This window comes from Erinaceus europaeus, chromosome 15 (genome assembly GCF_950295315.1).
Source record: "Erinaceus europaeus chromosome 15, mEriEur2.1, whole genome shotgun sequence".
Classification (NCBI taxonomy): domain Eukaryota; kingdom Metazoa; phylum Chordata; class Mammalia; order Eulipotyphla; family Erinaceidae; genus Erinaceus; species Erinaceus europaeus.
Genome location: NC_080176.1, coordinates 45,622,378 through 45,647,835, shown reverse-complemented (window position 1 = coordinate 45,647,835; position 25,458 = coordinate 45,622,378). Strand labels below are relative to the sequence as shown.

Genomic DNA, 25,458 nt, shown 5'->3' with positions numbered 1-25,458 from the left:
TAGCATTCCTTAAAGGATTAAATGGCACATTAGTAGCCAGGGGTATGAAAAAGTTCAAGAGACTTTTTTTGTGAAGTGGAAGATATTTATTTCATTATTTTTTGTAATTATCACATGGAATGATTTTAAAACTTATTTATTTTTTAATATTTATTTCTTTATTCTCTTTTGTTGCCCTTGTTGTTTTATTGTTATAGTTACTGATGTCATCGTTGTTGCATAGGACAGAGAGAAATGGAGAGAGGAGAGGAAGACAGAGAGGGGGAGAGACACCTGCAGACCTGCTTCACTGCTTGTGAAGCGACTCCCCTGTAGGTGGGGAGCTGGGGGCTCGAACCGGGATCCTTACTCCTGTCCTTGTGCTTCGCGCCACCTGTGCTTAACCCACTGCACTACTGCCTGACTCCCAAAATTTATTTATTGAGCACCTTGTAGCTCACCCAGAAAATAGAGAACTGCCATTGTTGTGTTGAGAGATAATAAAACTTTGCCAAGTAGTCAGAAATTGGTAATTGTTAAATAGAAGTTCTCAGAAAAATCAAGTCTTTAACTATCCACAGCATCAGAGAATAGGTATGCTAAGCTGATCCTCAAGCCCACCAGCCCACAGGATCTTTTTTTTTCAAGGCTGGCAGGTCCCTGATGATTTTCTGCTTATCAGTTTATTTTCAAACTGAAAATGTCTTACTCCAAAGAACCTGAGAACCTTGAGTAGAGTCATAAATTATATGTGTTGGTCCAGAGGTTAATTCTCTGTATATATGGATGCCATAATTAGGCTGCTGCTTAGTAACTAAATGAACATGGATGTGAACCTGGATTCAGTTTGATCTTCCCTTCCTTACCCAGTGACGTAGACTTTGGAGACTGTCTCTTTGTTTTGCTCCTCTTAGACCAAGTCTTCATTTTGTTCTCCTATTCTGTGTTGAAGAACATCCTGTGTCTTTCATTTATAGGGAATCTGTATGAGTTACCATGACTTTCCCTATTGTCCCTACCTTTTATTATCTTTTCCTCTTGCCTGTTTCCCTCCAGATTTCATCCCTTTTCTTTGACTCTGAATGGGTAGTTTTTCTTGCTCTGTTATCTGCCTTTTCCTTTTTTTCTTTTTTTAAGTTTTTGTCTTTTTCATCCTCCATTCCAGATTTTATTTACATAAAAGAGGGGAAATACTGATATGAAATGGAAGAATGTTATTGTGCTGTCAGAAAAGTCATGACATATTTTTCTATGAAAAAATGTGTCATGAATTTTCTGATAATCCAATAAAAGGGAAAACAAAGGACAGAGACAGAGAGAGATTGAAGAAAGCTGCAGTATAGGAAAGGCACAATTGTATCAATGGAAAGGAAAAAAAATCAAAACTAATATGAAGAGAGGGGAAATGAGCACCTTAGACTTATAAATTGAACTAAGTAGGATAAAATAAAATGAAGAAATGAGAAAATATAATCTAACTGGAGGTGTAGACTGTGAAGGATCATGGTTACTTCAATAAACTATTTTGGGGGGGTATTTTGGGGTGTGATTAAGATAAGACTTTGAGTAACACATAGAATCAAGTCCTTTATCATAATCACACTTTCTTCCTCATTTTACTCAGTTGAATTAATTATGATTGTGTAGCTATCTCTGTGGAAGGCAGGACGCATTTATTAAGTCACACATGTCAGAATACTTCACATACTTGAAGCCCTCATGTTAAGTGAGCTAAGCCAAAAAGAGAAAGAAAATGATCTCACTGATAGATGCAACTTAAGAAATAAGGAAAGAGAGGGAAAATACAAAGCAAAACTTGGACTGGGTGTGGTATCTTGCACCAAAGCAAGGAACTCTGGGGAAGGAAGGTTAGAAAAAGACTGGAAAAAAAAATAAATGAAGTTCAGCTAAGTAATATTTAATTTAGCTGCACATTTATGTTCCTCTCTGTGTTAGAATTCTTCTGGCCAAATGTTGAAAACAATATTCATTGAGTACTGGGGAAAAAAAAAGAATAGTTCACAAACAATAGGAGAGTTAGCATAACATATTATAATAATATTATTATTATTATTAGTTTACCAGAGCACCTCTCAGCTCTGGCTTATGATGGTACAGGGGACTGAACCTGGGACTTCAGAGCCACAGGCATGAGAGTCTCTTCGCATAACCATTATGCTATCTACCCCTGCCTAGAGAGCTAGCATTTTAGACATGACTATCTTTGCTCAATTTGAAGTTAGAATTTTCTTGGTTTACCCAAAATACAAGTTTCAAGTTTTCTGATCTTTAAATTATCTATACTTTAATCTTCTAAGTTTTGGCGAAGAGAAATTGATACGATTTAGCACAGAGAAAGAGTGTGATTTTACTCACTAGCATCGCTATTTTCTTCAATGTTGGCTGTATATACATTTTGAGTAAATACTGGTGGGTTGTCATTTATATCCATAACTTTGACTCGAAGTTCAAGAGGTCTTTCTAAATCTTCACCCCGTGAATTTAGAGCCCGGCAATAGATCTATAAACAGTAGAGAAAAACTGTTATCACCAAAAGAAATTAAATAGTATGTTTAATTTTAAAAGATAACAATTGCAAAGAAACCATTTTCCCAGTGAATCCGTACTATTTTGTGGTCTAACAATTGAAGCAGCAAGACATTGGATCACATGCATGTGCCTCATACTAAAGAATTCTTACGTCTTTTCACTGACCTTTCATCATATTCTTTTAGTCCTCCAAGTCCTTTATTTAGTCAAAATGATTTTTAGGGGAGAATGGTGAGAGAAGAAAAATAATAAAGATAAATCATAACTTACTGTGTGACTTACCAAGAAAAGTGGAGTTATTTCTCTGTCAACCACGGAAGTGATGTTAATTTCTCCAGTCCGGGGGTTAATAGTGAACACACCATAAGGTGGTCTATCAATCCCTACCCCAGAGATGCGGTATGTAATCTTCTGGTTTACCTCACAGTCTGATCGAATCTATCAGCAAAATAACCAGAGTTATGGGGGCTGGGCGGTGGCACACTAGGCTAAACATGTATTACCAAGAGCAAGGACCTGAGTTCTAGCCCCCAGTCCCTATCTGCAGGGGACCCCTTTCATGAATTGTGAAGCAGGTCTGCAGGTGTCTATCTTTCTCTCCCTTTCTCTGTCTCCTCGTTCTCTTCAATGTCTCTCTGTCTTATATAATAAAAATGAGGGAAAAAAGGGAAAAAAAAGTTCACAGGAAGCTGGAGCAGTGGACTCCAACTGCAGGCAGCGAGCCCCAGTTATGACCCTGGTGGCAACAAGATAACTAGCAATGTTGTCTTATCTACTGCAGGCCATGAACTTCAGAGTGTAGTGGGTGCAAAAAATGATCTCAAAGAGTGATATGGGCTTGGGTCGAAACTCAGGTCCTTTACTTTGTTCTGTGTCCCTGAAAGTTCACTTAACTTTGTTAAGGAATAATTTATAGTGAGAAAAAACCGCCTATATCATAGATGTTAAGAGCACACACACACACACACACAAACACACACACACACACACACACACACAAAATAATAAGTCAAGAAGAAAAGGATGGATATCATATAATCTTACTCATAAGCAGAATTTAAGAAAGGACAGGGAGGGAAAACAAGTAAAACTTGGACAGGGTTTGGTAAGTTGCACTAAAGCTAAGGACTGTGGGAAACCAGGGAGAGACAGGGGCCTGGAGGAGGGGGCTTTGGGGTAGAGGTGTATGATGGGAGAGGAGTACCTTGCTTAGGGGTGAGGATAATTTGTAGACAACTATCACAGGGAGATGAGAAATTATATTCACATGTCAACAACTATACTGTAAACCATTAAACCCCTCCCCCAATAAAATCAATTTAGAAAGAGAGAATCGATCTAATAGTTCTTGGTAGAGGGTTACTAGGACTTCCATGGTGAGCATGGTGTGATAGTATACATCAGAAAGAGGTGTGAAATTACACCCCTGAAACAGAAAAACTTACAAATCAATATTCAATATTTTTAAAAATGTAACTAGGGACAATTGGATAATTTAGATTAGTTATCCTCTAGCCCAATGATTTTATTCATTATATATATATATGGAACTCCAGGAAATTTACTGAATGTGACTAAAAAATGTGTATCATAAGTCTAAGAACATAAAACTACAAAGATAGTTGAACAGAAATAATAATTCAAAAGCTTTCCAAAAATTTGAAAACTTCTGAGAAAGAAAACTTTTCTTAAACTGAGAAAACTTTTCTTAAACTGAGGTTGTTATCTGTATTGTGGTTGATGCTTACAATAGCTTAATGGAAGAAATTCCCATAAATCATCACTCTTGAGTTAAACAGTGGCCCAAGGTCAAAATATTGGTGCCACACCTGGTTGAGTGTACATGTTACAATGTGCAAGGACCTGGATTCAAACCCCTAGTCTCCACCTGCAGGGGAAAGATTCACAAGCAGTGAAGCAGCGCTGCAGATGTCACGTTGCCTCTCTTCTTCTCTATCTTCCCTTTCCCTCATGATTTCTCTCTGTCTCTATCAAATGAATAAATAAATAATACTAAAAGGTGAAAAAGAAAGCTTTAAAAAGACATCTGGAAAGATCAAACTGTGATGATAATATGTATTTTATCTTTCATGGATTAATTTATTACATACTTTCCTTTAACTCTCCTTCCTTAATGATAGCCTTATTTGGGATACTTTTTAAGACTACTTCAATTTCTGGATTTAGAAATCTAGTTGGAGAACTTTTGTCATGGTCCTTACTTTCTTGGAGAAGATTAATACTGACTTTGGTGAGCTAGAGTGAGAGAATTTTAGCACTATGTGAAGGCCTTTTCCTTTCTTTTTTTTTTTTTTCCTATCTTTTAAAAAATATTTATTTATTTTTCCCTTTTGTTGCCCTTGTTTTATTGTTGTAGTTATTGTTGTTGTTACTGATATCGTCATTGTTGGATAGGACAGAAAGAAATGGAGAGAGGAGGGGAAGAGAGAGGGGGAAGAGAAAGAGAGACACCTGCAGACCTGCTTTATTGCCTGTGAAGCGATCCCCCTGCAGGTGGGGAGCTAGGGGCTCAAACTGGGATCCTCATGCCTTGTGCTTCACCATGTGTGCTTAACCCCCTGTGTTACCACTCAACCCCTGTGAATGCCTTTTCTATGGCACGAGATGGTAAGCTGAACTCAGGTGAATGAATGAAGCAGAGTTCCCAGTTTGAGCCACACAAATAGCTTTGTGTCAGCTTCCAGAATGTGATAACTCCAAACTGTGTCAGTGACAAAAGCAAAGAACTGTGACATCCATCTTCTAAAATCATTACGGAGTAATGAAGGCTGTAAATCCCAGAGGTGTTTGAAGGTGCTTCTTAAGGGCAGAAACACAGGGATATCCCTGACTATTTCATCACTTACTCTGGCAATTGGATTCCTCTTGGAATTGTCCTCTCCTTCCCGGCAGGCTGCAGCAAACTTGATCCACTCCCGCTTTTGTCTTCTGACAGTTTGCCATTTTGTTGTGTCATTTTTAATATCTAATTCTTTCACCTTAAGAAAAATGTCCATATTTCCAATCAAATTTGAACAAAACTACAAATACAGGCATTTACTCAAGGACTAAGTAAGTGCATTTATTATAAGGTGCACTCAGAAGCAAAGGTATTAAATTTCAGGAACAAGGAGAATTCTTACTAAGTCACAGCTTTAGAGATATCCGTTGGTCAGTTTGACAAGTTACTTGTGGAATCACCTCACTTATAATTATATATTCCATTAAAGATATTTTTTTAAGCCACATGTGAGTATGGCTTTAAATGAGGATGATATATTTAATTTTTCCCTTTTTCATTCTGTCCTCATTTGGTAGAAGTTTCTGCCCACTTTACTTTTCATGGAAATTTGGCCATTATTTTTGGTCTCCAGAGTTTAGAAAATTTCTGGTGTTCCATGTGAGCACAATCCATGCAAAAGTAGAGTTGTAGTGCTGAATATGAAATTTAAAAGAGTTGAAAAACAGGGGCTGAGCATTGTCACATGTTATCATGTACAAGGACCTGGACTCAAGTCCCTGATCCTTACATGCAAAAGGGAAACTTCTCTAGTGGTGATGCAGTGCTGCAGTCTCCCTCTCCTCTCTCCCCTCAATTTCTCTCTGCCCAATTAAATTTACAAAAAGGGGGAAAAAGATGGAAAAATTGCTACTGGGAATGGTGGGTACATTGTGCAGGCTCCGGGTCCCAGCAATAATTACAGTAGCTAAAAATAAAATAAAATAAAATAAAATAAATTGTCCTCTACTAATGATATCTTTGTGGCTGAAATAAATGAATATTATGGCAGTAGAATATTTTAAATAAATTGGTGGTTCTTGTGTAATCATGTTTCCTCATTGCTGTCCATTTATACTTCTGCCTACCATGTGTCTTTCTCTCTGCAGACTTATGTAGCTATCTCTGAAAGATGTCAATGTCGATACTATTAAATAATTTAGAAATAGCACTACATGCATAAGCATATTCATACTACAAGCACATTCTAGTTTGTAGTGATTGTAGTCGTTAACATACTTACTGAGATGCAGATGATCATGAATTTTTTTTATGCTAAGATTACACTTAATTCTCACTTTAGGGAAAGGAAATACTCTCTGTGAGTAAAACCTGTCCTTCCAAGTGCTACAATACTTATATTTCACCTATCTTAACATGACTGCCAGAAATGTGCCCCACATAGTTCCGATTTTGCCAAGACAGGTGAAAAAAGTAGCTTCATGTTTTGAAATGATTTAAAATAATCTGATGAGTGTGATTACACAAATAAAACTAAAGTCTGCTAGAAAAGACATTAGGTTTATTTCCTGAGTTCCACTCTAAAGGGCAGTGGTTTCTTTCTTTTTCTTTTTTTAAATTTTTTATTTAAGAAAGGATTAGTGAACAAAAGCATAAGATAGGAGGGGTACAACTCCACACAATTCCCACCACCCAATCTCCATAACCCACCCCCTCCCATGATAGCTTTCCCACTCTCTAGCCCTCTGGGAGCGGGGACCCAGGGTCGATGAGGGTTGCAGAAGGTAGAAGTTCTGGCTTCTGTAATTGCTTCCCCGCTGAACATGGGCATTGACTGGTCGGTCCATACTCCCAGTCAAGGGCAGTGGTTTCTCTGTTGTTCTGTTTAGTTGCGATTACACATTTTTCCTTTTTGTTTCTTCTACTCAATGACTGACCATCAACTATGTTCTTAATGTAAGTCTCTAAAACTCCTCTTTTCATTCTAATGAGCTATTTTGTTTCTTTTGCCTTTTGTCTTTAGCATTGGAGACATATAAATAAGTTACTAGTATAGACTGGCCAGTAGGAGCTACTCTCACACTGAGCCATGATGGATAGTATAAAATGTGGGGTCTTGGGTTTGAATGCTGCTACTTTATTTTAATGGGAGTTCTTTTCCCTTTTATCCAGGTAATTTTGGTTTCAAATAGCCTTATCTGGGCTGTAGGATGCATTACAAAATTCAGGTTTTTTTTAAAAAAAAAAACCTCAATTTTACACTAAGAAGATTGTTTTATTATACATTACCTCAACGATGAAGTCACTGTTTACTTCGAGCACCACCTGTTAAGGCACAACATTAGCATAATTTAAAGAAAGCAATACCATGAAAATACCAACAATGTCATGTCACTTAAGTGTGCATTTACACTTAAATATGCTAGTATTTAAAATATTATGTGATAAGAATAGGTAGTGAATGGATGACACAATATTTTTATTCTTCAAAGACGTTAGCATTTTGAGGTAAGACACAATAAGTAAAACAAGTTAAGATACATCTTACACCAGAGACCTCAGTGGACTCAATGTGGTGTGTAGCAGATAACTCAAGTTATCAGTGTGCATTTTGGGGAAACTTCATAGATAAGTAAGGACTTGAAAAGACTGCAGGATGAAACTGACAATTTAGGAAAAAAGTATTTTTTTGAGGAGATGGTAGCTTACAACATCGTGTACAGCTTGATACATCTTCAAATATATGGCTGGAGCTTGTTTGATAGGAGGGACTGACAAGAGAGAAAATACACAGTCATAATAAATCATGAAGACAGGTAGATGGACACACAACAGCAGACAATGCTCCATAAACAGTAAATATCATTAACTGAAAGTAGGAGAGATAGGGAGAAGACAGCAACTGGGGCTTCACTACTTCAGGTCTATTTTGCCAGTTAGAAAGAAAGAGACAGGAGGTCCAGTGGCAGCACAGCGGGTTAAGCGCACGTGGCGCAAATCGCAAGGACTGGTTTCAGCCCCTTGCTCCCCAACTGCAGGGGAGTCACTTGAAGCAGGTCTGCTTTCTCTCCCCTTCTCTGTCTTCTCCTCCTCTCTCTATTTCTCTCTGTCCTATCCAACAATGAATGACATCAACAATAGCAATAATAACCACAACAAGGCTACAACAACAAGGGCAACAAAAGGGGGAAAAATGACCTCCAGGAGCAGTGGATTCATGGTGCAGGCACTGAGCCAGAAAAAAGAGAGAGACAGACAGAAACAGAAAAATAGAACAAGAGAGGGAAAGACACCACAGCACTGAAGTTTTTCTGGTGCTGGGGCCAGGGTTTAACCCTGGGTCTAGGGCATGACAAAACAGGCATCCTTCCTGATGAGCTATTTCGTTAAATTAACAACACTGTAAAAACAGGTCATTGATGTGGAAGGAAAAAATGAAGGTAAAAAACCCTCGAAATTAAGACACTTAATGAATTAGACAATTGTTTAGATGAGGCATAAGTTGGAAACACAGGGGGTGGGGCAGTAGTGCACTGGGTTAATTTCACATAGTGTGAAGCACTAGGACTGGCTTAAGGATCCAGCGTCGAGCCCCCCAGCGGTTCCCCACCTGCATGGGGGTCACTTAACAAGTGGTGAAGCAAGTCTGCAGGTGTCTATCTATCTCTCCCCCTCTCTGTCTTCCACCTCCTCTCAATTTCTCTCTGTCTATCCAACAACAGCAGTAGCAATAATACCAGTACCAATAACAACAATGGAAAAAAAAAGGCTGCCAGGAGCAGTGGATTCATAGTGCAGGCACTGAGCCCCAGAGATAACTCTGGAGGCAAAAAAAAAAAAAAAAGGGAACACGGATATTCCAGCAACACAAGAAATATCCCAAAGAAAGGAAGGAAACATTCCCTAGGAAGTCACAGGGCAGATAGACTGTGGCTCCCACAAAGATTTGTCTTTTAGGAGAATAAAAATATTGCTCATTGAAACACAAAATTCAAAGGAGACTATCACTATAAGATGATGACTTAAGTTTTTGCTTGATTTTCCTGTTGTCTCTGGGGATTTACTGATGCGAGACTACTTTTTCAGATAGAGACAGAGACAGAGGGAGAGAATGTGTGAGGGAAAGATACTACTACCTCCAGTGTTGTGAAGACTGCACTCAAGCCAGATATGCTGTTTAGGAGAACTACCTTTCTGGCCCATGTCTGGAGTTCCTAAAATTTATTTTCACTGTGCTTCTAAAATCTGGACTATAAAAACTAAGGAAGCAGAATTTTTCCAATCAAGAGTGTTATTTGAGTACGAAGGAAATGAAGCAATTACAGTGAACACTTTAAGAAGATATATGAAGGGGTGGGCAGGGGTAGATAGCATAATGGTTATGCAAAGAGACACTCATGCATGAGTCCCCAAGGGCCCAGGTTCAATCCCATGCACCACCATAAGCCAGAGCTGGAAAATTCTCTGGTAAAAAAAAAAATTTAAAAAATTATATATATATAGTAAGCTGCCTGGAATAGAGTCTTATGGGTAGCGTTTGACGAAAGAAAAAAAAACTGTAAGTTAAAGGTATTGAGGAGTGAAAGCAAATTCATGAGTGCAGAGCAGACTCTGTTAGTGTGAGAATTTTAGGAAATGTTGGAGGGGGCATGTGAAATAGTTCACATGGACAGTGTGGAGCTTTGCACAGTGGGAAATCCAATTTCAAACTGGCCCTCACCACACTGAAGGAACCTTTACTGTTGGAACCTCTTTCACTCTCTCTCTGCCTCTCTGTTTCTAACTAAAAGAGAAAATATGAAGTGGTGGAGGTTACAGTAGATGATCAGTAAGGTATCTGAGTTTTGGGGCCAGGTGTAGGTGCACCTGGTTGAGAACACCTGTTACAATGCTCAAGTACTTGGGTTTGAGCCCCCTGGTCCCCACCTGCAAACTTTTTGATTGGTGAAGCAGTGTTGCAGGTGTCTCTCGGTCTCTTTCCCTTTCTATCACCCTCTTCCCTCTCAATTTTTGGCTGTCTCTGTCCAATAAATAAATAAAGAAAATAAAAAACAGTTTTCTAAGGAATCTGAGTAGAGGATATATAAGGAAGGGACTAGAAGGAGGTTACTGCTGTGATAGATCACAAAAGGAATATTCGGTGGTCTATATGTGTTTGCAAGACCAAGGAGAATGGGAACTGAGAAGGTTATTGGATTTTTTAAAATACTTTACTTTTAACAAGAGAGATACAGAGATAGATAGAGACAGAGACCACCATGGTTTATGGTGGTGCTGGGGATTGAACCTGGGACTTTAGAGCCTCAGGCATGAAAGTCTTTTTGCATAAACATTGTGCTATCTCTTCAGCCCACGTTATGGGATCTTGTCTGATGTATGGCATGTGAAGATCTCCCATTCTGTGAGGGGTCTCTTTGTTTGTGTGGTAGTTTCTTTGGCTGTGCAGATGCATTGGATCGACCTTCTCGTGGTGCATCCCGTGAGTACCCATTTATTGGGGAAACTGACGATCCTTCCTAGCCGACTGAACCCACATGGATCCCAGTCACTTTCAAAGCCAGCAACAAGCAGACATCAGGCTCAACCTTACGCTGTTGACTGGCTACGGAAGAAGGGCAAATGCTAGAAGAAGAAGCTATTCAATTTGATGTAATCCCATAGGTTTGTTTCTGTTTTATTCTTCCTTGCAATTGGGTTTGTATCCTCAAAGCTGTCCTTGAGGTTTAGGCAGGAAAATGTTCCACAAATATTTTCCTCTAAGTATTTGATAGTTTCTGGTCTAACATCCAGGTCCTTTATCCATTTGGAGTTGATTTTTGTTTCTGGTGAGATAAGGTGGTTTAGTTTCATTCTTCTGCATGTTTCAACCCAGTTTTCCCAGCACCACTTATTGACGAGAGCCTCCTCCTTCTTCTTATTTAATATTTTTGGCCCTTTTATCAAACATTAGATGTCCATAGGTGTTGGGGTTTAGTTCTGGGCTTCCAATTCTGTTCCATTGGTCTGTGTGCCTATTTTTGTTCCAGTATCAGGCTGTTTTGATGATGATGGCCTTATGATATAGTTTGAGGTTTAGGAGTGTGATGCTTTCATTTCTGTTTCTTTTCTTCAAGACTGTTTTGGTGATTCTAGGTGTTTTCTCATTCTAGATAAATGATTGTAGTTTTTGTTCTATCCTCTTAAAGAAGCTTGGTCAAACTTTGATGGGTATCACATTAAATTTGTATATGGCTCTGGGGAGAATATTCATTTTGATGATATTAATTCTTCCAATCCATGAGCATGGGATGTCTTTCTATTTGTTGGTATCATTTTCTATTTCCTTGAGTAGTGACTCATAGTTTTCGGTATACAAGTCTTTCATTTCTTTGGTACATTATGTGATCTTAAAGCAGATAGTCATTGATAACTTTTGCCAATAGCTTAAGCCAAATTATAGGAGTCAAGGAATGGATTGAGAGAGTGAAAACAGCAATTTTAGATTACATTTCCATCAAAGCAGGAAACAAAATAAATGTAAGAAATAAACTGAAGTTTGAGAAATTAATTAGACCAAGACATATATTTTAGGTTGACAAAGTATTTAGTCTATAGGTACAGGGATAGCAGTTTATAGAAAAAGAACAATAGAAAGGGAAAAGTCAAAAGCAGGAAGAGAAGGGGGAAAAAGGTTGTGATTCAGAGATAATATGGATGACAGAATTAATGCAGGCAGGGCTGACAAAATAGCTCACTTATCAAAGCACTGCTCTGCTATGTGTGGCACCCATGTTTAAGCCTGACCCCCACCACTCTGAAGGAAGCTTCAGTGCTGTGGTTTCTCTCTCTCTCTTACTCATTCTGCCTCTCTGTTTCTACCTAAAAATGCAAATAAAAAAGACCTGATAATGAGAAAGGCTATTGCTTCCTCTGAAATAAAGGGTCAAAAGAGTATAATGAAGACAGAAAACCATGTTGAGTCTTCGTTGAAGAAAAACTGCAGAGGTCTATCACAAAGCTTTATGAAGCTGAAGTCAGCAGGAATGGGGAGAGGCTAGAGGAGACTGCCAAGCAACCCGTGAAAGAGTCAGTGACAGCAGACAACCAATGCCATGAATCAGTGAAGTGTGGTAGGTCCCGTGATAAATCTTGAGTTAGAGAGCAGGGAAAACATAAATCTAGAAAGTTCAAATCAGAGTAAAGAGTAAAAGATTATTGTATAGTTGATGAAGAAAGAGCTTGAGGGCCAATGGGGATTAGAAATCAAGGAAGTGACCCTGCAGTCTGTTATGTACTTTCTCTAGAAGAACTTGGTACCCTGGGAGTATGTAAAGAATGTGAAGGCTTCTTCAGTGTTAAGGATTGTTAAAGAAGACAGTGGGTGGGCCAGGTGGTGGTGTACACATGTTACAGTGTGTTAGGATTGGGGTTTGAGTCCCTAGTCTCCACCTGCAGGGGGAATGCTTCAGGAGTGGTGAAGCAAGGTTGCAAGTATCTCTCTGTTTCTCTCTTTCTCTAGCTCCCCCTACCCTCTTGATTTCTGGCTGCCCCCATCCAATAAATAAAATAAAGGTAATACAAAAATAAATAAATAAATAAGTACATACATAAATACATAAATAAATAAAAAGAAGATAGTAGAGATTCAGGGAGGTGACTGAGTATACTTATGAACTTCCATGAGTCAGGGAGCAGAGTAGTGTCAGGAAGTGTCAATGAACTGAGAGACCACAGAAAACCCGGGGCAGGTGGAGTGGGCCAGAGCAGCGTTTGCAGGTGTGCGTGTTCTGCGTGAGGTGGGATGGAGTAAGAGGGGGGTGGAAGAGAGAGTATGGGTGACAATTTAGAATGATAGCTGAGTTTAAAAGGATGAAAATCAAATTAGAGATTTGTAACAGAACATAATAGTTCTCCATAATTCACTTAATTCACTCAAATGAAGCATTATTAATTATTAGTAAAATTATCCAGATCTGGAAAAGATTCCCCTCAAAGTGTCTCTGTACTTGTCCTCTCTGAAGTGCTCACGTACAAGTTCACCTAGCATTTTAAAACAGCACATTCAGAATATTTTTGTTTGATTTGGGAGACTCTTCCTTTTTTTTTTTTTGCCTCCAGGGTTATTTCTGGGGCTCAGTGCCTGCACTAGGAATCCACTGCTCCTGGAGGCCATTTTTCTCATTTTGTTGCCCTTGTTATTATTGTTGTTGGACAGAGAGAAAATGAGAGAGAAGAGGAAGACAGAGAGTGGGAGAGAAAGACAGACACTTGCCGACCTGCTTTGTGAAGAGAACCCCCTGCAGGTGGGGAGCTGGGGGCTCTAACCCATTATACTAGTGCTTTGTGCCATGTGCACTTAACTCACTGTGCTACCGCTGGGCTCCTCAGAGAGACTATTTCTGTACATTGTATGATTTCAATTACTGTTACTATAACTTATATAGAAAAATTTTAAGCTTTCATAAACTCCCCAAATCACTTACCAAATAATAACAAATAGAAATGCTCTATTTGGGGAGTCGGGTGGTAGTGCAGCGGTGGTTTAAGAGCACATGGCACGAAGCGCAAGGACCAGCCGTAAGGATCCTAGTTCGAGCCCCCGGCTCCCCACCTGCAGGGAAGTCATCTCACAGGCAGTGAAGCAGGTCTGCAGGTGTCTCTCTTTTCCCCTCTCTGTCTTCCCTTCTTCTCTCCATTTCTCTCTGTCCTATCCAACAATGATGACATCAATAACAACAACAATAAAAAAGGGGCAACAAAAGGGAAAATTAAAAAAAAGAAAGAAATACTCTATTTTCAGATAACAGGGGAAACCTGCATCTCAAGAACACTGGGCTCCAGCTGAAGACTGTTGTCATAGCAGCAATGGAAATGCTATCAAGTTCCTTAAATCAGTGTGTATCTCTTTGGTCTAAACTATTTTTTTAATTTATTGCTTATTAAAGAGAGTTTCACATGAGACAGACAGAGAGAGAGGAGAGAGAGAGAGAGAGAGAAAGAGAGAGCGAGAGAGAGAAACAAGCCAGACCAACACTCTAGTACATGATGCACCAGAGATGAGCCTGGAACCAAAGGCATACAAGTCCTGTGCTCTACCAGTTGGGCTACTTTCTCAGCTGCAGTATAAATTCTAAGTCATGGAATTTGCATTTCAGCGTGTATTTATATCATCTATATATTCAATTAATATCTCGTATACATGTTGTTTTAAATTATAGATTAGCACTAGAAAAAACAATGGGATTTAAGAACAAATACTTTGGACTTGAAGGGAGAAGAGTTAAATACGTTTCTTTTTTATCTTTTTGAATTTTATTAATTATTGGATAGTCAGAAAAATTGAGAGAGGAGAGGGAGATAGAGTTGGAGAGAGACAGAGAGACACCTGCAGCCCTACTCTACCACTTGTGAAGCTTTCCCCCTGCAGGTGGCTTAAATATGTTTCTTGATTCAGTTTACCAGCTATGTGTGTGACATTGGACAAATCCCTCAGTCTCTCTTTAAGTCAAATTATAATTTAAACAGGATGAAAAATATGAAGTTGCTAGGAACAACTAGTGTACATTTATAGGGGGGAAAGATCAGTAATTTCTTTTGTATCTTAGCACAAAAAAATGTAGTTATATAAAAAAGTCAATCATTAAAAAATTAAAATAAGCCACATTAACCCGGTTTGTCCTCAGTTTAAAGGGATAAAGGGAGTATTGTGATTTTATTTTGCCTTGCTCTTATTTTTTTCTAAGAGCCAACTCAGTAGAGACAGTCCAAGGTAGCCCTTGAGAGTAAGCTTTTCATTCTATCTTTTTACATTCTTAAGAATCCTTTAGGAGTGGCTGGAGAGACAGCATAATGGGTATGCAAAAGACTTTCATGCCTGAGGCTCCAAGGTTCCAGGCTCAATCCTCAGCAGCACCATTAACAAGAGCTGAGAAGGGCTCTAGTCTTTCTGTATCTTTTCCTCTGCATCTTCATCTCTACCTCTCTCTCAATAAAATAAAATACTTACAAAGAAAGAATCCTTAAGAATAAGCTTTTCTTGGGAGTCAGGCTGTAGCGCAGTGGGTTAAGCACATGTGGCACAAAGCGCAAGGATCTGTGTAAGCATCACAGTTTGAGCCCCAGGCTCCCCACCTGTAGGGGAGTGGCTTCACAGGTGGTGAAGCAGGTATGCAGGTGTCTGTCTTTCTCTCCCCCTCTCTGTATTCCCCTCCTCTCTCCATTTCTCTCTAAAAAAAAAAAAGAAAAAAGAAGCTTTTCTCTTTGTTTTAACTGCAGCAGTTGCAGTGTCAGATTTTAGGGTTCTTCTCTAGCATAATTTATTTATTTTAATTTTTTTCAGTTTTTTCAAATTTATTTTCACTTTTGTTGCCCTTGTTGTTTTATTGTTGTTGTAGTTATTATTGTTATTGATGTCATCATTGTTGGATAGGACAGAAAGAAATGGAGAGAGGAGGGGAAGACAGAAGGGGATAGAAAGATAGATACCTGCTTCACTGCTTGTGAAGTGACTCCCCTGCAGGTGGGGAGCTAGAGCTGGAGCTCGAACCAGGATCCTTATGCTGGTACTTGTGCTTCGCACCACGTGCTGTTAACCTGCTATGCTACCTACCATCCAACTCCCTCTAGCATAATTTATATCATGAGCCTTCTGGTACCTTTCTAGTGTTCCTGCTCTGGTGGTCCTACTGATGAGAGTAACAGTAAGTCCTCAAGTCCTCCAAATCTTTTCTTTATATGTAGCTACCTATAAAGAAACTTGAAGATATTTTCTGTTTTTATTAGTGGCTTACTAATGGTTTACAAGATTAGAAGATCACAGGGCATAGTTTCACAATGCAACCACCACCAAAGTCCTGTGGCCCCTCTTTTGCAATGATAACACCCTAGTTCTCACAGAATCTTACAGACAAGAAACTTAAAAGCTTTCTTCTCAGGCCTTAGGAAATCAGGAACCCATCAAGGCACTTCACAATTTGCAGAAAACACCTGAGAATAGTTGTTTTATAAGAAACATGAAGTGACATCATCCTACACTGAATGCAGTAGGATAATTGCATGAACCTCAAATAGGCTGTGAACATGTTAATGGGCTGCTGTATAATTACAAATTTTTTTTTGCTTGACAGCTGTCTCTTAGATCCTATATATAGGTCAGGCATCATCCATCTATGAGGTTTGGTCTGAAAGTCTGGCTGAAAGATATCGCACACAGTGAATGGAGATGACTGGACCAATTACCATAATGGTGGGGCTCTCAAAAAAAAAAAAAAGGAATGTAGAAGCATCTATAGTCTGGGAAACGAAAATCCCAGGGAGATTCAGGAATGTATCACAGATTTTATGAACTTGTTGGAGAGTTTCCTATCTTCTGTTTTCTTTGGTTTCCTTAGAATGAACTACCTTAACTAAAGTAACTTGATTAGAACTCTCTCTTTCCGGCAATCTAAAAGGACATGAGAAGCTGACATATATGTTTACAATCCTTCGAGACTATGATGTAGCTAGAGATAAAATACCTTCCCAGAAAAAAGGTCACCTTAAAAGTGGGAGGAAAACAGGTAATGAAGAAAAATGTTGGGAAAAAATATTTGAATGCTGCAGATATTGGAAAGGAAACATACATAGGATAAGACATTGATCCAGAAAGGAAAGGAGTTAATTTCTGGAACAATGGACCAAATTTTAGACATGTAGTATTGGGTTCAAGTTCCATTTGTACCAATTATAGTACACTTCTAGATCACTTATAACCCGGATATGTCTTTATTTATGGAATAAATGTCAATTTACTTTTTAAAAGTCTTTTCGAGGGTTCTGTATATGAGATAATCCTGTTAACTAGAAACTTTTTGCTAGCATAGGTGATGAAATGGGAATACACCAACAAAGGAAATCTCAAGAGAGTCAGCTCCTTTCTTGTCTCAAGTTTACACCTTCAAGCTCACTTTGAAGCTCTCTCAACCACAAATTGCTTATTAGCATTCAGTTGGAAAATAGTGTGAAGTGACTTGGTAAGAACTGTAAATTAGAAGTGAAGTTAATCCATTATTTCAACATGTTCAGTGCTGAGATGCTATGACAGACACATAATGCTTTTGTTTGAAAGATAAGTCCTGATGTTACAGTGTAGACATTCTAGGGGGGGTACTAGGGTTCCTGATGTCACAGTGTAGACGTTCTAGGGGGGTTATTAGGGTATCCATTCTTCTACAACTACATCACTTTTGCAAATGGAAGTTTTTCTGGTCCTAGTTTTTTTTTCAATATTTCAAGTTTTTCTTTGTTTCTTTGTTTCTTTCTTTAGTTAATTTTTAGAAAGAGAGACTAGAATGATTTTATGTCTGGTCGGTAGAACCCAGTTCTTTAAATGAACTTACATGTTCTTTAAATGAACTTACAATGTTCTTTAAATGAACTTACAATGTTATAGTACACATTATCTCTGACATACTCTTTTTAAAGTAGTCACTACTGAACAAAGCCATTTTTCATCTCTAGGACTTACCTTTTTGATGCCAGTTTTCACAGTTCTTTGCACACCTAGCACCAACTTATTAATAAGCAGCCTTTTCCAGAATAACACTGATATAAAAGCAATTGAATTAAAGCACTTGTGTTCCTCAGAGGGAAATGCTAGCAATGCCAAGTTCAAGCCTAATTACACCACTTTTGTTGATAATTGCAGGTATATCAAGTAGTGCCATTTTAGTCTGTGAGCTGTGTAATTTTCTGTGTAGAAAGGAAGGCCAGATATTTCTCATGAAAGCAATGCCTAGAAGTTTCACTACAGACATTCCTTTTACAAACCCTGTCATCAGAGCTCCTGTTAAGTGAGGAATTCCTATTCTGATCCCCCATGGGAATGAGAAGGAAGAGTTCCTTGAGAAACTCTTCCTAGATTCTTAAGAACAATAGACTAATCAGAAGGTTGTATTTAGAACCGAGAAGTTTTCTAGAAATGAGAAATACAACTTGAAAAAAAAGAAAGGAGGTGGATGTGTGTGCTAAGGAAGTACCATGGATTTCAAGATCCATGAAATATATTTGAGAGAATTTTTATCCTGTAATCATACAGATTTTTGAAATATTATTGATTTTAATTAGTAGTTATGTAAAACTATAATAGTTATAACTATATATAAATAGTGAAAATTCTTTTTTATGGGGGTTAATGGTTTATAGTCAATAGTAAATACAATTGTTGGTACATGTGTAAAATTTCTCTGTATGACACTCTAACCCCCTGCCTAGGTTCTCCTCCACCATCATGCTCCAGGACCTGAACCCCCTCCTGCCTGAGTCCTTTATTTTGGTGCAATACACCAAACACAGTCTAACTTCTGCTTTGTTTTGTCCCCCTTCTGTTCTTATTTCTCAACTTCTATGACTGTAGTCATCCCACATTCACTCTTCTTTTCCTTTAATTTTTAAAACTCATTTTTATTTGACAGAGACAGCCAGAAATCAAGAAGAAGGAGACAGAGATGGAGAGAGACCTGCTGCACTGCTTCACCACCTGTGAAGCTTTCCTCTTGCAGCTGGGGGTTGGGGGCTTAAACCCAGTCCTTTCATATTGTAACATGTGCTCAACTAGGTGCACAACCACTCAACTCACTCATCCTTCTCTTTCTGGCTGATCTCACTTAACTTCATCCAAGATGAGATGAAGAAGGCGAATTCATTATTTTTAATAGCTGAGTCGTAGTCCACTTATATGTATATCATAACTTTGTCAAGTACAAGCAGGATTTGTCTTTCATTGCCATGGCTTCAGTGTTTCAATTTCCAGATAGGAAGACTGAAGCAGAGAGAAGTGGGGGTGAGGAGATATAGGGCAGCACTGAAACTTCCCTGATGCAATGCAAGGCCAGGTTTGAATTTGAGCTACTTGCAAATCAAGCACAGTATCCAGGAGAGTTATGTACCAGCTTGGTAGGCAGGTATTGTTGAAAAAAAAAAAAGATGGTATTAGCTGTAGGTCATTTTAGGGTTTTAATATTAGATATCTCTTGGGAATAAAAATCACTTTAAAAAAAATTTTTAGCTCACCATAGTCTTTCCAAGAAATTTAGGCAAAATTATACTCTTTTTAGAGACTGCCAGAAATCGAGAAGGTAGGGGTTATAGAAAGGGAGAGAGACAGAGAGACACTGCTTCACCACTTGTAAAGCTTTCCTCCTGCGGGTGGGGACCAGGGGTTTAAGCCTGGGTCCTTGTGTGTTACAATTTAATGTGTTCAACCAGGTGTGACACCTCCCACTCCCCTCTTTTAATTTTGTTTTTAAATGTATCATTTAGTTCCTTAGTCACTATAACAATAGCAGCAACAACAAATAGTAGCTATGAGGTTTGTTTCCACATAGCCTATAGTACTATAAGAACATCAGTAGTCATACTGAAATTATTTAATATTATTTAATATTATTCTGGGCTTTCTCTTTAGGAGAACTAAAAAGATACATGATATAATTTTGTCTCCATGAGACTATAGTTTTAGAAAATTGCCTGAAAAGATATATATATATATATATATATATATATATATATATATATATATACATACATTTGCTGGGGAGACAACTGTTAGACAAAAGACTTTCATGTTTGAGGCTCTGTAGCCCCAGATTCAATCCCCAACACCCAACACCGCCATATGCCAGAACTAAGCAGTGCCTTCTCTCACTGTATCTCACTAATTAAAATAAACAAATGAATTGTTCCAAATTTAAGAATCACTTTGTTTTGGAGCTGGGACATAGTTCACTTGGACGGTGTGCTACTTTGCCAAGAGCAACACCCAAATTTAAGCCCAGCCCCCACCATATGAAAGGAAGCTTTGGTGCTGTGAGCTTTTTTCACTTTCTGTCTCTCAGCATCTATCTACAAACACACAAATAAGTAAATAAATAAACAACAAATAGGCAAGTTTTTTAAAGGAACCATCTTGTTTTATGTGAGAATTAAGTTGGCATGTAATTAGGCTAATTTTAATGAGTTTTTAAATTTTGAGTCCTGTTGTCAACTTAAAGTGAGATGAAGTCTATCTTCTTGGTCATCTACCTTCCCCTTGTCCTCTTCCTCCTCCTCCTCCCCCTCCTTCTTTTCTTCCTTGCCTCCAGTGTTATCTCTGGGTCTCAGTGACAACCCTATAAATACACTGGTCCCAGAAGCCGTTTTTTCCTTTTTGTTCTTTCTATTTTTATTTGATAAGACAGAGAGAAATCGAGACCAGAAGAGGAGCTGAGAGGAAGAGAGAAAGAGTAACACCTGCAGACCTGTTTGCCTGCTCTTGAAGCTTCCCCTCATGGGAGGGGGGGCTGGAGCAGAGGCTCAGACTCAGTTCCTTAGGCATAGGAACATGCGCACTCAACCTGGCGTGCTGCTACCCTGCTCCTGGCCATCTGCATTTTTACTTTTCAAGAATTGGAATATTTAATTAAAGTGTTTACATCTCATATGTAACACCAAAGATTGCCAAAGGTACACGATTTTTTTTTCCTTAGGGTGGTGCTGGAGACTGTACTTGACCCTAGTACCTCAAAGCCTCAGGAATGAAAGGCTCTTTGCGCAACATAATGCTGTCTCCCCAGCCAGCACAAAAATTCTTATATGAAAAAAAATTACATGGTTATTTTCATGATCTTATCAATTAAATGAAATATAGGCCTCTCATAGTTAATAGCTATTCTCCTATATGTGGTTCCTCGCTGGTAAAACTTAGACAACCTGTAACCCTAAATAAATCTTTAGCTACTTCAACCAACATTGTGAAAATAACGTTTGGGTGTCAGATATGAATGTCCACTCCATTTAGTAAAGATGTTTTATAGACTCTCAGAGTTTTTGAATTGAAAGAAAGCCAGTGATGGCATGTGAATGACAGTAGCTCACACATGGCACAGTGAGGCCCTAAGAAGTTGGGTACCTTGGATATAATTAAGAAGCCCCATTTCAAAGGGAAGGTATGACACAACCATGGGGCTTCTGTACCTCAGTTTCTGCGTTGACTGTATTTCACACCCCAATCCATTTCAGGGAAGAACATCGCAAAGGTACTTAGGAAGAAAATGCAGGAGGACTTAAAAGACCATTGGAAACTTTTCTTTTACTGGTAATTTTTTATAGTTTTTTTTCTAACAGAATTAATTAGCTAGTCAATTCATTATTGGATAAATACAGAGAGAAATTGAGAAAAGAGGGGCAGATAGGGAGGGAAAGAATCAGAGAGACCTACCTGTAGCCGTACTTCCCCACTTGTGAAACTTTCTCCCTGCAGGGGGAGGGGCAGGGGCTTGAACCCCTGTTCTTGCACACAGTGTGCACTTACCCAGGTGCCCCACCGCCTGCCCCTGGGGTTTCTTTTTATTGGGTAAGTTAAAATCTTGTTTAAAGTACTCTGTGGTTTAGACGACACAAAGTATCTTGAAGTCCTTTAGAGGCTACTACACCCTTTTTACTGTAAACTATAGTGATGCGCTCAAGTCTTTGATTTAGTTAATGAAAAAGGGGCTAGAGTTCATGTGCAGAAAATAAAAGACAAATACACATGTCTGTTTTCTATAATATCTATAATGTAATGATTCTCCTTAAACACTTTTTTTAGTCTTGAAACATGCTACAAGACTTTCCTCTTTACCACAAGGGATCCAATAGATAGATTAAAAAGGAGCTTTGTCTAGTATGACTACCAAAAGCAGTAAAACACAAATACTTAAGGTCAGTGAGGAGAGGGGATATATTAACTCTTTAAAACACTAAACATTTGAAAGCCAGTAATCCACCAAATAAAGGATTCTGAGAATCTGAAATGCACTACTCTCTCAAGATCCAGGAGAGCAAAAATTAAGGCTTCAATTAAATAATACTACCATAAAACATGTTTATGCAGAGAGTAATAAGGGGGCAATATTTCAGGTTCAAAAGCTGTTTCTAAAATCTTGACTCAATCGGTTATCCTTACAGCAAACTCAGGTTTTATCTGAGTCAAAGCATGTGGAGATCCAAAAGAGAAATGTACTGTGAGATTTCTACTGATGATGCTTGGTTTCTATTAATAATCTAGCTAGGATCAATTCTTTTTCTTTAGTAACATAAACTGGAGTTGCATTTATAACTGGAATTTTTCAGTATATAAATACTTTTTTTTTTTTTTATAAATGGTCTTCTTTAATCATCCGTCTCTCAAACTCAGACACTGAGATGTTCTACCACTATTTGCTTCCAAGGTCTGAAGACGTTTCATTTGTCAATATTGGGCTTTTCTGTAATCTTGGAGGTTATCTGGAAAAGCAAACTCCAAAAGAAGAATACCTGCTGGGTCAGCTAGACGAAATATGCTTCCATGTCTCCCAGACTTTGTTGCTCTCTGCCTTTTTGTTTGTTCGTTTTTCTTTTCTTTTTTTAAATATTCATTTATTTATTTTCCTTTTTTTTTGTTGCCCTTGTTGTTTAACACTGTTGTGGTTATTAATGTTGTTGTTGGATAGGACAGAAGAGAGAAATGGAGGGAGGAGGGGAAGACGGAGAGGGGGAGAGAAAGACAGACACCTGCAGACCTGCTTCACAGCTTGTGAAGTGATTCCCCTGCAGGTGGGGAGCCAGTGCTCAAACCAGGATCCTTATGCCGGTCCTTGCGCTTTGTGCCACCTGCGCTTAACCCACTACACTACTGCCTGACTCCCTGCTCTCTGCTTTTAGAAATGACTGTTCAATGTCACTTGTCTGACAACAGGTGGAGGGTGAAATTCATTTCTTTTTTTTTTTTTAATTCTTTTTTTCATTTTTTATTGTTGTAATTATTGTTTTTATTGATGTTGTCGTTGTTGGATAGGACAGAGAGAAATGGAGAGAGGAGGAGAAAACGGAGAGGGGGAGAGAAAGATAGACACCTGCAGACCTGCTTCACTGCCTGTGAAGTGACTCCCCTGCAGGTGGGGAACCGGGGGCTCGAACCAGGATCCTTATACCGGTCCTTGCGCTTTGCGCCATGTGTGTTTAAACCGCTGCGCTAGCGCCTGACTCCCGAAATTCATTTCTTAAGTTATGTCTTAGCACCACTACAGACACCACAACTCAGAGACTGAGGTATGGCCAACTAGATAGAGTATTTGCCTCGGAATAGATACAATTTCTTCAGAGTTTCTCTTATCTTTCTGCTTAATTTTAACTGTTCAACTTGAATTATTCTCCTTTCTGACCTTAAGCCTGATTGAATGTAATCTAGTTTACTGGTAGTTAAGCAGACAGTCTAACTGAATTAATAATAGTTTGGTGAATTGACCTTGATTCTTGTCCTCTGCGGAACTGGGAATCTAGTTGCCTTACCTCTTTAAAAGCACAGGACGTGGGCTATGTTTAATGGCTATCTGATGGAGTTTTTTTATTTTTTCTTCAGCTATTTATAAGCATAAAAGATCAACGCACGATTTAAAATTTTCCTATGGAGTTTTGGTATATCTAACATGCCTCTATGTTGAAACAAACTCACAGGCAAATGACTTTAAAAGAACTTGATCAACTTTACTTCTGCACACTTTTTAAGCCCACTTACTTGGGAAATGTTGATTCTAATCTGTCTGAACTAAGCACAGCTAAAAGATTATAACTTTTAGAATGTCTCTTGGATTCAATATGAACTAGATTATGTTTATAACGCTATTCAAGTTTAATTCAGCTGTTTTCTTAAAAGGTTTTCTATGAAATCTGATCCCCCAAGACCTAGAAATTTCTCTAGTGCAACAGAGGCTAATCTCTGCAGTAAGGAGTTTAAAAAATTTTATGTCTCCTTTAGAAAGTTTGACAACTGAGAAAGGAGAGAAAACCTCGGGTTGCATTATCCTTCCCAGACATTTATATTCGACTTACCATTAAAATGATCAATAAGCAAATGTTTCTGAAAGGGAGCCAGTCCATTCTTCCAGGTTTCTCTTGCTCACAGATCCCAGTGAAATTAGATTTTGGTCCCAGTCCTCTGGGTCTGGAATTCAATTCTGCTGCAAGATCTACTTCCAAATGCCCTTCAGGAAGGCATGGGTGATAACTCTTGTGTTCTCTGGGCAGAGGGATGAAGATGTTCTATAATGACTCTGTTTCCCCACCCCAAACTCCTGGGCTGAGTCTGGAAGGCTCGCATTGTTTGGACTCTGGGTAAGAACATAGACACACCTTGATTCTTATTGCAATGAAACCCTTTGTTGGACACCAAAGAGAAAATCTTACAGAGTGAGGGTAGGATTTACAGGGAAGATACCCTATGAATAATAAATTACTCACAACATGAAAAATAATTAAAATGCTAGGACCTATCATCATGCTGAATAAAATTAGTAGCTTTCTTCCTACTGCCAGCATTGTAAAAGTAAAATTACATATACTGACAACACACACACACACACACACACACACACACACACACACACACACACACACACACACACACACACGAGAACCAACCTTATGGAATGATTCTGTGAGCATAGGGCAGTGTGAAAAGGCACTAGCTCTAAAGTATGGTGTAGCGAAAACCAAGAATAGCAAGACTAATGATTTTCATTTCATCCTCCACTAGTTCTGTAATTGAACTATACTCATCAGTTCTAAAGATGTTTTAAGAAAGTTAAGATGAGGAAGCAATGTTTTTACAGGGATATTTGCCTCCATATTTTAACTCTGACATTTATGAATGTTCACTCAAAACTGTACAATGTAACATCAGCTAAACTGTTTAATATCCTATAAACCATCATAATAATTCATTAAGAAATTGAAATTGGAAAACAATTTAAGGGAAAGAGAACAGAGCAACACCTAGACATTTCTGAAAATCACTTCCACTTACTTCTTCTCCTTTGTATGCATGTATTTAGAAGATGGTTATTCCCATAACAAATGTAAACTGGGGTTAGAGAGATAACACAGCCTCTTAGTACCCCTATGTGCATTCTCCAGATTCCAGAAGCGATAGATACAGTCCTGGCATCATGCCAGAGCTGAGAAGTGCTGTGGTTTCTCTGTTCTTTTCATTCTCTCTCTCTCTCTCTAAACAAATAAATAAAACAATTATAGACTGGAAGTAGCAATAGCAAACACAAAGATGAGGTTTAATTAAAATTGTTTTTAATTATTAAAATGTATTGATCGGGAAATTCAAAAGGGAGAATTCACTACTCCACTGCTTCACCTCAAAAATAAGAGGGCTCTGTCTCTCATAA

At 38.5% G+C, this 25,458-nt stretch overlaps 1 protein-coding gene across 3 annotated transcripts in view; it reads right to left on the bottom strand.

Annotated features, from left to right (window-relative positions):
• DSG4 (desmoglein 4) overlaps positions 1-24,377 on the bottom strand; it is a 49,540-nt gene extending 25,163 nt beyond the window's left edge. For 2 of the 3 annotated variants that reach the window (XM_060173670.1, XM_060173669.1), the window contains exons 1-5: positions 24,113-24,377; positions 7,559-7,594; positions 5,397-5,528; positions 2,800-2,967; positions 2,356-2,500 (exon numbers count right to left, since the gene is read on the bottom strand). In XM_060173670.1, the coding sequence (XP_060029653.1) occupies positions 2,356-2,500; positions 2,800-2,967; positions 5,397-5,528; positions 7,559-7,594; positions 24,113-24,160 (529 nt within the window). In that variant the 5' untranslated portion in view covers positions 24,161-24,377. The remainder of the gene's footprint in view (positions 1-2,355; positions 2,501-2,799; positions 2,968-5,396; positions 5,529-7,558; positions 7,595-24,112) is intronic. The other variant, XM_060173671.1, reaches the window with a different exon arrangement.
• Positions 24,378-25,458: the final 1,081 nt, after the last annotated feature.